Source organism: Myxocyprinus asiaticus, chromosome 48, assembly GCF_019703515.2.
Source record: "Myxocyprinus asiaticus isolate MX2 ecotype Aquarium Trade chromosome 48, UBuf_Myxa_2, whole genome shotgun sequence".
In the NCBI taxonomy this organism is placed as follows: Eukaryota; Metazoa; Chordata; class Actinopteri; order Cypriniformes; family Catostomidae; genus Myxocyprinus; species Myxocyprinus asiaticus.
This window is the reverse complement of record NC_059391.1, coordinates 7384650-7398740: the sequence shown is the minus strand read 5'-3', so window position 1 is coordinate 7398740 and position 14091 is coordinate 7384650. Positions and strand designations below refer to the sequence as shown.

At 38.9% G+C, this 14091-nt stretch overlaps 2 protein-coding genes across 5 annotated transcripts in view; one reads left to right on the top strand and one right to left on the bottom strand.

Annotated features, from left to right (window-relative positions):
- The first annotated feature begins 1530 nt into the window (after positions 1–1530).
- LOC127437279 (cytosolic 5'-nucleotidase 1B-like) lies at positions 1531–7273 on the top strand. 4 transcript variants are annotated; one of them, XM_051692114.1, is made up of 8 exons: positions 1531–1706; positions 1860–1984; positions 2113–2244; positions 2343–2475; positions 2580–2702; positions 2868–3031; positions 3255–3468; positions 5492–5637. In XM_051692114.1, the coding sequence occupies exons 2-7, from the start codon at positions 1970–1972 to the stop codon at positions 3462–3464; spliced, it is 777 nt and encodes a 258-aa protein (XP_051548074.1). In that variant the 5' UTR covers positions 1531–1706; positions 1860–1969; the 3' UTR covers positions 3465–3468; positions 5492–5637. The 4 variants fall into 4 exon arrangements, with proteins under 4 accessions (XP_051548074.1, XP_051548072.1, XP_051548075.1 ...); XM_051692112.1 differs by lacking the exon at positions 3255–3468 and having other exon boundaries at positions 5492–7273; XM_051692115.1 differs by lacking the exon at positions 3255–3468 and having other exon boundaries at positions 3930–5630.
- A 156-nt stretch (positions 7274–7429) lies between these two features.
- LOC127437277 (ras association domain-containing protein 8-like) overlaps positions 7430–14091 on the bottom strand; it is a 35312-nt gene continuing 28650 nt past the window's right edge. Inside the window, exons 3-5 of the mRNA XM_051692108.1 lie at positions 13079–14043; positions 11730–11874; positions 7430–8125 (exon numbers count right to left, since the gene is read on the bottom strand). Coding sequence (XP_051548068.1) covers positions 8004–8125; positions 11730–11874; positions 13079–14043 — 1232 coding nt within the window. The 3' untranslated portion in view covers positions 7430–8003. The remainder of the gene's footprint in view (positions 8126–11729; positions 11875–13078; positions 14044–14091) is intronic.

Sequence of the window (14091 nt, the reverse complement as noted above, 5' to 3'; positions counted from 1 at the left end):
TTTTCTCTCTTCCAAATACATGTTTTCAATGTTTATTGTGCACACCTCCCACTTTTTTACGTGGCAAACTCGTAAAATCGCCCCTCTGTGACCTCTTGTCATGTGGAGGGCAATGCGGCGCTTGACACTGGCGTTGAACAGAGCATTGACGCCTCCACTCAACTCATGTGAAATGACGAAAGAACATTATTGAAACTCAAAATGATTATTATTTGTCTATTATTGCGGTCTTTTCTGATAAAAAGCCATGCTCAGCTGTTTAAATAGGCTACTGTAGGAAAATGATACTGTAGATCTGCTTTGTGTTTATAATTCTTATACTGAAGTCAGTAGATTTGTAGCCATGCAAGTTTTAATAAAGGAGAAGGTAAGGACGTTATTGAAACTCACTATTGTTGTCTTTTTGGATGAAAAATAATGCTCAGACTGAAGGAAGACTATAGATCTGCTTTGTTCTTTTAATGCTCAAACACTATTAAGTCTCTTGGTAGATTTCGGTCATAAACGACTCAAAATGATTCACTGACTCACTAATTGCACATAAGACGCTCATTTGTCGCCACCTAGTGACATTTCCAGAAGGGGTCACTGAACTAATCAGTTAATAAAATTGAACAAATTTGTGAAACAGAAGCAAGCCTCACCAAAATCCTCTTTATTTTGCAGCTAATTCTGCACAACTGTAAACTTGAATCACTAAAATAACTGGAATTGGTGCTTTTAGCTTATTCTTTAAAAACAAATATCCCCAGAAAAAAAAATGTTCGTGGACCAGTGATTGTCTTACCTTTTTCACCCCTCTTGAGTTTGAATTCCTGTAATTTGTTGTGGCATTGTAAGAACAAATCTACAAATTAGAAAAGAAGCAAATTTGTTGTTTTTTCATTACCCATTTAGCGCTCTTGCCACCTGTGACCTCACACAGCGTAGCCTACCTATGTGACTTGTTTTTTTGTTTTTTGTTTTGCATAGCCAAATTTCAAACATTACAAGTAACAGGCTACTAAGACGGACAGAAAACATGGACAAGTTCTTGAAAAGGAAACATTTTGACAATGGTTAGCCCATGTGGGATAGTGATGTGCCGTAGAATTTTTTTAGTTGTAAAAAGTGTGCCATGGAAGAAAAAAGGTTGGTGAAACACTGGCTGTGTCTCGTTTGGAAGGATGCGTCCTCCGGAGGTCGCATTTGTCGGCCGCATACGTCATCGAGACTGTCTCGTTTAATTTTGTTTGTATTTTTTTTATTTATTTTTTTTTTATTTTTTTTATTGGGAATGCAAAAAAGGTTAACAGTTGTATAAATGTAAGTGTATATACATAAAAGATATTGACAATAGATAAAAAAATAAAATAAAAAAAAAAAACAGCCTCAATGACGTATGCGGTCGACAAATGTGACCTCCGGAGCACGCATCCTTCAAAACGAGCCACAGCCGCTGCCTTTTTAAGGCCCAAAATGTGATATTTGTTTGTTTTGTTCGCAATAGCGCCACCTAGTGTCTGAAGGATGTGTGTCTGTACGCCTGAGTAGTGGGAGGGATTTGGAACCATCCTGCCAAGTTTGGAATCTCTACGACTTTTCGGTCTCTGACATCCAAATACTTTTAGGGCGGAAAAATAATAATAATAATAATAATAAGAAAATCGGAACAAATACAATAGGGTCCTGCACCTTCGGTACCTGGACTCCTAATAAAAACAAAGGTAATATACTGAATTTGGACACGCTTTGTGCCGCTCCACAGCGCAGGGTGGCAGCTGAGGAAATGAATGTGCCGCGAAATGTCACGGAAATGTATACGCAAGCGACAAATATGGTATTAATTTAACACTTCTTATGTGTACTTGTGTTTTTAGGAGCGAATTTATCCATGTCATGCCAAACAGCGCGCGGGTCTCTTTGCTGTAGTTACTCGCATTCTTCACTGCACTTCCGCGTCTGGTAAAGGACAGAGATTTAGAAGAGTATGGAAGATAACAAGGTAAAGGCAAAAGTTAAAAAGCGTCGACCTCGACAGCGTCGACAGCGTTTCGATCCATCGCTTCAAAGAGATTTAAAGAAAACGTTGTATTCACACTCAGTCATGATTGATTGTGTCTGTTTCTGCAGAATTTCAAAGGTCCACTTATAATTGCTTTGCAATATAACGACATATTTGACCTGCATTCAGTCTCAGTCTCAACCTCGACAAACACAGATGCAGAGCCACTACCCAAAGGAAGAGCATTCACTTTTATAAAGGTAGGCACGATCAACATGAATGCTTTCAGGCGCTATAATCTGTGCATGATCATACTCAATATTGTTTTGAAAGTGTGTGATCTCTTTATGGAGTACAGGCTGTGCAAACAGTGAATGAGAAACTTGTGAGCCAGAACAAGACAGAATCTTTGCTTTTTGAAGTGATCCTCTATGCAAAGGAGTGTTCAGAACAAATCAAAAGGAAGATAGTTGAGAGCGTAAAGCATTATGGTAAGACTGTTTTTGGTAAAGTTATTTTTAATATGCAAGTATTGCTGAAACGTGATTAATGATGCATGCCAAGTACTTATATGACACTGCTTTTCCATCACCAGGTCTAGAAATAGGCAAATTTTACTTTTGCAAAAAGGAAGAACTCATGAATACTCTTCAGCTGCACAAAGTTAAGCTGTTCCTCTCTACTGACGGGGATGATATCTATAGAGCTCTACATACAGGTTTAAAAAAACCCTATTTTGCATGAATCACATCTTCTTATTTCAAAGAAATGGATTTTTATTGCATTGATTTTGAGGATTTATTGTTAGAATTAGGCTAGTCCATAAATTGTGCCGATTGGTGCTGGTTATATAACTAATCTTTGCCTATTTTGTTGCTTTTAGGAATTCCTGCTGCTCTGCTATACGGTCAAGCAGATCAACATTCAAGTGATCAATTAAAGGTCATTTTCTCAGGTGATATCATTGGATTCTCAGAGGATTCACTTGATAGTCTTACAGATTTTGGATTCAGTGAAACACAAATACAGACATTCAAAACTGCAAAGGTAAATCATGAAAGATTTGAATTTCTACATCTAATGCTATTTTGTGTGAATGTTTATCAGTATTTATGTTTAAATTAAATGATAGAACTCTAGATAATAATCGTGCATATTTACTCATTTTGACAGAACATTGCTGTGGCCGGACACGTTTTTAACAAAGTATTTTTTGCATTCATTTTCTCTGTACGTATTTAAAAAATCTTTAATCTTTATTTAACGGTAGCCAGCTGGTACGTGCTGTGCATTGTGTGTAAACCTCTCTCCCCTGGCTTCAAGAGGCGCACTAGCGACAGACACTAGAGGCTGTAGCCTTTTGCCTCCTCAATATCGTGCCCGCCTCCCATGCTGGAGACTCCGGTTCGAATCCCGCTCTGAGTGGTTCAAGCAGGACCGGTTACAGTGGTGCCATGACCCGGATGGGAGTGAGCTTTAGGGGGGTGAGTGTAACAGAACCCAGCTGGTACGTGCTGTGCAGTGTGTGTGTAAACCTCACTCCCCTGGCTTCAAGAGGCGCACTAGCAACAGACACTAGAGGCTGTAGCCTTTAGCCTCCTCGTTAGCACGCCGGCCTCCCATGCTGGAGATGCCGGTTCGAATCCTGTTCGAAGCAGGACGAGCAGGACCGGTTACACATAGGTCTATAGGCCTATTTACACCGTCCATTTTTTCATCATGAATGTTCGCTCCCAGCGAGCTTTTGAATAGGAACAATGAATTCCTACAGCACTATTCACATTGGGTCTGACAAATCATCCACTGACAATCCAAAGTTTTTTTACATTTATTTTATGGAGAGCAGTCCATTTTTTTTTTTTTTTTTTTTTAATTATTTTTTTTGTCCGGACTACAAGGAAAACTAACTGACCAATGAGATAAAAGCATTTTGTCATTTTTCCAGAGTCACTGTTGCTGCACAATCCAGCTCATTGGTGGTGCTAATCAGCTTTCAAGCCCCGGCACTGAACGCACAACTTATACACACCCTGAAAAATTACAACTAAATAGTTGCAGTTCATGAACCTTTGTACTTTAAACATAAATCTGGTCTGATTTTGAAAGTCTACATGTACTATATTTGCATATATTTGTTCATAAACATAGACACCGGAGTGTATGTGATCTTTGACTCGTCTCACGCACAAAAACACTGAATTCAATGCAAATATGTGGTAAATAAATAATATAGAAGCTTTGGAAACATTCTTTCTTATTAGTATATTTATGTAATGTGCTGATACCCCATATTTTATAATACACATGGTGTTTTGTCTTAATGTACATTATTTAATATGTGTAGGCTATTAATGGGCCTATTATCCTGGCGTTAAAAATAGCAGTGAGGTTCTGCAATTCGCTTGGACTAAGCTCATAATAAAATATAGCAAATAAAGACTCTTTACATGCGGTACCTTACTACAGGTGTAGACAAACGAATTGCAGAAACTCACTGCTATTTTTATTGCAAGAAAAAATACAAAGTATTCTGTTTACATCACTGGACCTTGTATTATATAATCCAGGCATTAACAAAAGAGAAGTTCAGTTTGGGAGTCCGTTTGCAGTATTCTCATAGCAAAATACATGCCTAAATATAAAGAGGATGTATATTTATGCAGAAGCGCTCACTCGAATAAAAAACACAGATTCCATAATTCTTAAAATGCATCAAAAACATGGAAAAACAATGAAACAGTTATGCTAAACCAGGTAAATAAATGCCTAAACAGCATTAAATATACAGTATTAATCTTATGCATCGACAGCTGAATAAGGTCAGAGCAGGAAAACAATATATGTTTGTAGAGCTGCAACAGCGCCCACTACTGTACAGGGGTGAAATTGTTTTTCATTGTATTTGTCACGGTCTCAGTTTGAATAGACCTTTTGTCAGCAGTTCGTCTTGCAAATCTGTCATGATTTTGGTGTGAATAGGCCTTAAGACATAATCCTTTTTAATAAATAGAAACAAACCAATCAGCTTCGAGATGAATCACAACAGGACAAACTTTGAATTGTAACTAAAAAAAGTATATGAAACAAAGGTAAAGACGGGGACAAAACTGTGTCCTTAATGTCTTTCATGAGGGAATGATGTAATTTAATAAAAAACAATAGTACAATATAAAGCTGTTGACTTACCCTTTGATTTTAAGGATAATTAAGGGAAACCAACTTTATTTCTGTCCCCTTGGTAACTAACTTCTCTGATTGGTGGAGCCCTCTTCAGGATTATGGGTACTGTAGTTCTTCACTGTGTAGATCAATTTGCCTATTAAACTTGATTTTTTGAAAATGAGGTTGAAATCACATCGACTTGAGGCTTCTACAGAGTATATTTAATCGCTTAATAATATCAGAGATTATGGTAGGAAGGTTTATGGAGCATTATCGCTACAAATCTATGTCTAATATTTCTCGTGTTTTCTCATATGTCATATTAACCTGTCCCTCTCTTGGCAGACCTGCATGAAAGAGTTTACCATTCTGATGGGTGAGATGAGGCAGAGGTTCGGCCATGAAAACAGCCCTCTCTGCACTTGTCTTATAACAGCATGGGGCTCTAGAAACGTCTGTGCCTCTGCCTTGAAAACGCTACGAGAATGGGGTCTGGATGTAGACGAGGTGTTTTGCATGGCCGGAGCTCCATGCAGTCCCATACTGGCTGTAGTGAAACCCCAAATATTGTGGGACGGTGGACTTCACAACCTGAAAGACATGTCCACCCAGTCTTGAGAGATAGTCGTGCCATTGGACACAAACAAAATGTGTTTCTTACTTTTTTAAAGGTTAATGAGGTGCCAATTCTTCTTATAGAATAGTTCACACAGGACACATTTTATGGTTTCATCTGCACTATATTGTAATTGCTGGTCTAGTTTAAGGATGTAATTTCTGTGCCACTAGTGTCACCACATGGAATTGCAAAAATAATTACTCCCCCCGTCTTCCATTGGTTGTACAAACAGATAGGCCCACCCAAAACTCGCACTATTGGTCAAGTCACTTTTGCTGTATTTGAATACAAGAACATGTCCTGAATGAAAGCCTTGCACTGTAATTCACTTTTACTTTTTTTGAAAAGGTTTTGTTGAAAAATAAGGAGAATCCACGTGGGCTATATTGAGTTTAATACCGGTATATGGCACTATTTATTAAAACATTGGCAATATTAGTTAATGAATTTTTTTTAAATTTTTTATAATGGTACATAGTTGACATCAATGACTTATAATACATTGCACATGATGTAAGAAACAATCTGAAACATACTTTTTTTAAATACCTCTAAAATCTACTGAAATAAAATGTAGCCCTAAGCATAAGACAGTGACATAAGAGCAATGACTTGGCACACAACATGATAACAGATTCCGAATATACATGGGAAATACCAATATCTAACATGCCAGCACCATTTTTAGATGTGATATCATGGCTTAGGTTTCAATAAGGCACTACTTATATCATAGTTCCAGCTACAGGACAACTGTTTTTATATATATATATATATATATATATATATATATATATATATATATATATATAATTATTATTAATTTGGCGAAACCAGATTATTAAAAAAAACATATATGGTTATATGGCATTTTGTAGCTGGAAAGTTTTCCAAGCAATATTAGTTCTGTATTTGTCCATAACTGAAAATTTCTATGCACATTTCTCAACAATAACAAAATAAGTGGTAAATAAAAAAGCAAGGATTATGAAGATATTACGTTGCAGTCATGCAATAACATTAACTAAAATAGGTGTTCATCTTTGGCTCAACATAGTAAAACAGTAACACTTGTACAGACTGATAAACAAATGTTTTACAAAAAAACTAAATTTCACAGGTTTGAAATCACATGATATATAGATGTCTCTCCACTCAGAGTAAACACAAATTTGAAAGTTGTACATTCATTCAAAATCTTTTAAGAGGCAAAAATAAAGGCGTCTTTACACAGCCGAGTTAATCCTGCTCTGTGCCTGCTTAAAATTCTGTGTAAAGAAAGATGCAATGCAGCATAAAAGCCAGTCTAAATTAAGCCTGCTCTAACCCACCTCAGAGCAGCCTTAAACTTAGTTTTTGTCATGCTAGAGCTTATATTTCATAATTTCGTTTAATATTTAAGGTATCATTTCATATTTTCATTCTTTTCATAATTCTATTTTCAAAATTGTATATTTAAAACATTAATCTCGTGTTATGTATGCAGTTGTAATTTCTGTGTAAATGCATCTATGCCTGCCCTGAGCAGCATTGCACAGTCTATGTAAATGCAACTAAATGCCAGTTTAAATGCAGCATCTGTGCCACCTTGGCAGTGTAAAGATAGCTAAAGAAGCTAAAGTCTCAGAATGAAATAATACAAAAATATATTTGATTCTGAAGTAATTAATCCTTCATCTACACACGTTATTGAAATGACAAGCCTAAGGGTATCATTTCAGTGGAGTATATATTAAAATAAAATAAAAATTGGTTTGTATTTAAAATGATCAGCTGTTTGTGGTGAACAGGAAAAATGTTTGGAAGATGTTTACAAATCAGATTTATGGCCATAAATGAACATTTATAAAATAATAGTTCACATACTGTATGTCACCATGTACTGTATGTACACATTCAAATTGCACTTATTTATACAAATATATGTTACATATATGAAAACTGCCATTTCTGTAGTATTTAATTGCATATTTGTACAAATATGTTACTTTTTTATATCAGTGTAAACAATACTTGCCCAACATCATGCTTATGTTTACATATATTGCCATATGTCAGATTTCTGCATGGAATTTTCCATGATAAACATTCACCACAGCTCAATACTGGAATTGGTTCACCTTTAAGTTTACCGTCTGTTGTCTTTTAGTGCTTGGAGTAGTAAAGGATCATATTCAGCCAAAATCTTCAATGTAGAAGGTCTTATAAAGCTAATGCTACCGAAGAGGTTTGTCATCCTCAAACGTAGATGCCCTCAGGATTTAAAGCTGATGATATCGAACTCTGTAGTCCACGAATACTGCCAACCACTGAACTAGAAAAACCTGTGCGTTTCAATGAGCCCGTTAATGAAGCGAAATCTGGGGAAAGAACAACAATTAAGTTCCATATAAAATAAGTTGTGGAAGGTAAATAACTCTGTCTAATATCTCTGTAATGATAGCAGACATTATGCTTACTTAGTTTATAAAGTTCATAAGCATAATGTTACTCTGACATTATGCTTACTTTGAGCTCATGGAAGATAGAGCAGTCATTATTGACTCATTACTTGATTGAACTGCCAAGAGTACTTAAAGTATTCAGTGTATACTAGTACGCTAGCATTCCATTTCAAACATTTTGGGGTGTTGCAACCTTTTAACTGCAGTCATGGCACTTGCAATACCAACTCCAACCACAAGGCGGCACATTGGATTTGTAATGTACAGTGCATCTGGAAAGTATTCACAGCGCTTCACTTTTTCCACATTTTGTTATGTTACAGCCTTATTTCAAAATGTATTAAATTCATTATTTTCCTCAAAATTCTACAAACAATACCCCATAATGACAACGTGAAAGAAGTTTGTTTGAAATCTTTGCAAATGTATTAAAAATAAAAAACGAAAAAAAATCACATGTACATAAGTATTCACAGCCTTTGCTCAATACTTTGTTGAAGCACCTTTGGCCCCAATTACAGCCTCAAGTCTTTTTGAGTATGATGCTACAAGCTTGGCACACCTATTTTTGGGCAGTTTCTCCCATTCTTCTTTGCAGGACCTCTCAAGCTCCATCAGGTTGGATGGGGAGCGTCGGTGCACAGCCATTTTCAGATCTCTCCAGAGATGTTCAATCGGGTTCAAGTCTGGGCTTTGGCTGGTCCACTCAAGGACATTCACAGAGTTGTCCCGGAGCCACTCCTTTGTTATCTTGGCTGTGTGCTTAGGGTCATTGTCCTGTTGGAAGATGAACCTTCACCCCAGTCTGAGGTCCAGAGCGCTCTGGAGCAGGTTTTCATCAAGGATGTCTCTGTACATTGCTGCATTCATCTTTCCCTCGATCCTGACTAGTCTCCCAGTTCCTGCCGCTGAAAAACATCCCCACAGCATGATGCTGCCACCACCATGCTTCACTGTAGGGATGGTATTGACCAGGTGATGAGCTGTGCCTGGTTTCCTCCAGACATGATGCTTGCTATTCAGGCCAAAGAGTTCAATCTTTGTTTCTCATGGTCTGAGAGTCCTTCAGGTGCCTTTTGGCAAACTCCAGGCGGGCTGTCATGTGCCTTTTACTGAGGAGTGGCTTCCGTCTGGCCACTCTACCATACAGGCCTGATTGGTGGAGTGCTGCAGAAATGGTTGTTCTTCTGGAAGGTTCTCCTCTCTCCACAGAGAAATGCTGGAGCTCTGTCAGAGTGACCATCGGGTTCTTGGTCACCTCCCTGACTAAGGCCCTTCTCCCCCGATCGCTCAGTTTGGCCAGGCGGCCAGCTCTAGGAAGAGTCCTGGTGGTTCCAAACTTCTTCCATTTACGGATGATGGAGGCCACTGTGCTCATTGGGACCTTCAATGCTGCAGAAATTTTTCTGTACCCTTCCCCAGATCTGTGCCTCGATACAATCCTGTCTCGGAGGTCTACAGACAATTCCTTGGACTTCATGGCTTGGTTTGTGCTCTGACATGCACTGTTAACTGTGGGACCTTATATAGACAGGTGTGTGCCTTTCCAAATCATGTCCAATCAACTGAATTCACCACAAGTGGACTCCAATCAAGTTGTAGAAACATCTCAATGATGATCAGTGGAAACAGGATGCACCTGAGCTCAATTTTGAGTGTCATGGCAAAGGCTGTGAATACTTATGTACATGTGATTTTTTTCGTTTTTTATTTTTAATAAATTTGCAAAGATTCCAAACAAACTTCTTTCAAGTTGTCATTTAGGGGTATTGTTTGTAGAATTTTGAGGAAAATAATGAATTTAATCCATTTTGGAATAAGGCTGTAACATAAATAATGTGGAAAAAGTGAAGCGCTGTGAATACTTTCCAGATGCACTGTAAAACATAATAGAACACCACGTTTTGAACTGGGTGACACCTTCTGAAAAGAAGGCTTATAACTTTAATTAGATTTTTCTCGGGTTGACATTTTTTCAAGACCATCTTGAGTCAACCAATACAACAATAATCAGTTACTACAGTGACGAAGCAAGAATACATGTAAGGGCCCAAACATACTTCACGCAAGTACGCAAACGCAGATGCGAGCGCTTCGCCAACGCATTGCCAACGTGTGGTCCTGTTGTACATACATTACATGCGGTCTTGTTATGCTCTGCCTGTTTTTTAGGTGCCAAGAAACCGGATGTGGTGGAGTCAATATGTTGACAGTTGAGGAGTGTGCTTTTGTATTTGCTGAAAAGATGACAGAAAAATATATTTGTATAATCTAACTTGTTCGGCAAGACTCTCCTCAAATTGCAGCTCCGCCTTGATAGTTGTTGATTGAAAAAAAAAAAACCCACTGTAGCACCCCTTGTGGCAACACTAAGAATACAGCGTGTACTTTGTTCGGTTATGAATTGCACTCTGACACATTTCACAACGCAATGACACGTGAAATCGAGCTTGCGTAGCAAGATGCATCTGCGTTCACGTACTTACGTAGAGTATGTTTGGGCCTTAACTCTTAGCAGTAGTTCTGAGTGACTCTCAGCCCTTTATGGTTTACAGGAGAAGGTTTTTAACTCTGTACTGCCCCCCCAAATTTTTCTTTCCCATATATACATTTTTGATCATGTATAAACTTTTTAAGACAACCCTACCATGAACTCTGAGATTGTTAATGTATATTATATACTTCTGTAGAAGCCACAAGTCAGATTTGTACTTCATTTAAAATTTTCAATGAAGAACTACAGTACCCATTACCCTGAAGAGAGATCCATTAATTAAAAAAGTTTCTGTTACCATGGAAACGAGGCAGCGACCACCCACTAAAAGAAGCATTGCAACCATCATAATCGAGTTGGTCTCCCTTCACTCTCAAAGTACTTGGATTTTTGTATCGGAATACTTCAGAATAAACTTAGAATATACTGTTTTATACTTGTAAACAACAACTAAAAGTAAGTCGTTTTATTTTGTACTATTGTTTTATATTCAATTATATCATTTGAAATTCTTCATGAGATTGTAGTTCATGTTGGATTGTAGTCCCTCATAAATAAAATTTAAGTACACAGTCTTATAACTTTCTTTTTTTGCTTCAAAATCATGTTTGTAATGATTCAACTCAGAGTTGGTTTTGTTCATGGCTTAGAACTATTTACTGAAGTCTTTTTTAAAGCCTATGGAGAAAATGAATGGGGGAAATACCAGAACCAAGGCTGCTGACAAAGTGGACGGTCACTGTTGCACTCTGTTGGAAACTTCTATCCAAAATTGCTTTATCATGATCAAAATGTAGTTGTTTTTTTTGGTTTTTTTTAAGTAAATGCACATGCACAAGTAACATATCTTGCCACTGGACCAAATTGAAACCAGATGTGGTGTTGCTGTTAATGACTCTAATAAAAAAACACTCATTACTCATATTGGTTGAGGTCTTGTTGTCATTTTTGAGTGCAATCACTATCCATACACTATACCATCAGAACACAATTTTAGCTTTAATTATTTTGTTAAAAAAATGGTACCTTTATCATCTGTTGTGTTGCTGGTGTCCTCATCGCTGGGCTCCACGGGCAGAACCGTGACTTTGGTGCCTGTTTGTCGGATGAACTGCTGCAGGTTTACCTGCCTCAACTCTTTGGTCAGCTGTTCCAGCTCGTACTGACTCTCCTGGGGAAGAGAGGGTGGAGGGGTGCTAATGAAATGTTTGTCCAGTACTGCAACTGGCAAACTGCCTGCAGTTGCGCAACGTCAAATGCCTATAAACAGTAACAATGCTCTAATGTACTTCCACAGAATAAGCTCATATATTTGCAAACACATTTTTAGGTTCAATGTGATTGCAACAAGTAAGAAATGTAATAATGCTTCTGACAAAACCCTACTGTAAAGACCAGCTTAGACTAGAATTTCTGTGATGGTTTAAACCTTGTGCTGGTATTCAACCAAGGGTTCAAGCTTTGGTCTGTTAACACCAGTGGCGCCCGCAACTCTGACTGACCTGAGAAACATTTTCCCTGACAATTTTTCAGCAATCATGACATGTATCCTGTATTTCTGTTGGCTGTTTAAAATCAGAACAAGTGATTCGCAATTGAATTATTCTTTTGAGTCGGTTCTTTACTAAGAACTGGCCAAACGTGTTAGCAAAACTGATTCTGAATTGATTCGTGATTCAGTCGGACCGCTCATTCACTAGAAAACAGCATTGGTATTCTAAAAACACAGAGAGCAAACAGATTGCTGGATGAAGTGGATATTTTCCAACAGTCATTTGAAGCAAATGGCTTCTCTTTTGAGAGGTAACTATGAGAAACTAGTGCTGTTCCATATGAATAAGGGGCTGTTCACACAGAATGTGTTTTTATGTCTGTCTGCGTTTTTTTATTTTTTATTATTGTTTTCCTTTGTAAATATGCACTTGATGGATGTCTTTGACCACTGCCGCTGAACTTTGGCTCCTTAAGCATCCCTCACTGGAGCGCAGCATTTTTTAGCCATCTGGGCTCTTTCGACCACAAGCATATTAGGATGCATTCAATGTACAGTCTTTAGTACAGTTAACGGAAGGTGCATGTGCTGACGATGCGCAAAGATTGTGGATTGTCTGTGTGTCTAGAAAAACTGAGCTGCAGTATGTGTGTACTGTGCTGATGACGAAATTTGTGCCATGTGCACTGTGACATAGCAACATGCGGGAAACCGAAGTATACTTTGGCCTTAAGACTGATATGAGTCTTCATCTCATGTAAGTGTACATCAATTTTAAACATATACCATAACATTTTAAACATTGCTGACTTCAATTTAAAATGTAAAATTTCTGTATTTCATATTGACCCCCATAGCTTTTTGTTTGTTAACGTTGACATACCTGCATTCTCTTGCATGACTCAGCCATCGAGCGGTCTACTACTCTACAGCTTTTCTCAAGCTGGGCCATGTGCTGAGACTGAGCCTTGAGTTCTGCTTTCACCCTCTGAAGTCTTGCCTTCACTTCACCTTCGGTGGCCTGCTGCGTATCTCTGATCTCCTTATGCTGACGTTGAGTCTCCAGCCCTGCCTCAACACCATGCATACACATCAGCCGCTGCTCCAAATCCGCCTCACAGCTGTGTAGACGACTGGCCAACTCATGCAGCCGCTCCTGTAGCTGCCTCTCGCTCTCCTGCTCAATCTGGAGCTCAGTGGCCCAGAATTCCTCCTCCTCAATCTCAACCTTGTTCTTTCGCACCTGCTTCTCCAATCTTGCAATCTCTTCTGTCACCATCACGTACGGATCGCCTTCCTCTACTCCAACTCTTTTCTCATTCAACATCCGAAGCTCTGCCTCATATGCCTCCACCCTGCTGTCTAAAACTGTAAGTGTCTCCCTTTGAAGCTTCACCAGTTGGGTAAGATCCTCCATTCGGTTGCCTGATAACCGAGGGGACATTGATTGCGTATTGTGGCCACTGTTCATTACAACCACCCGGTATTTGGCCTTACTGTCGCTGAGTCTGCCTCCACTAAGGATGTCCCGGAGGCTGCGGGGCACACCCGTGAAGGTCAGAGATTTGCGCCGTGGCTCACGACGGTGGAGGGAGCGGTCGCCAGGAGCTCGGAGCTTGGCCATCAATGGAAGGCTCTGCCGATGCAAGCCACGCTCTGGGCCCCGAGGTGTCAGACCTTCGGCTGGGGGGTACTCATTCAGAGAGGGGCCTGTGCGGTGCATGATAAACTGCACATCGCCGGCATATTGCCCCCAAGTGTTGAGAGAGATGACCGGACTCTCGTGAGGAAAGAGATGCCTTTCAGTGTCCCTCCATTTTTCGATCAGTGTATAGCGCCCCGTGCGACCTATAAAAGTGGAAGTAAAGAAACCAGTGATGGCAAACTTAACAAACT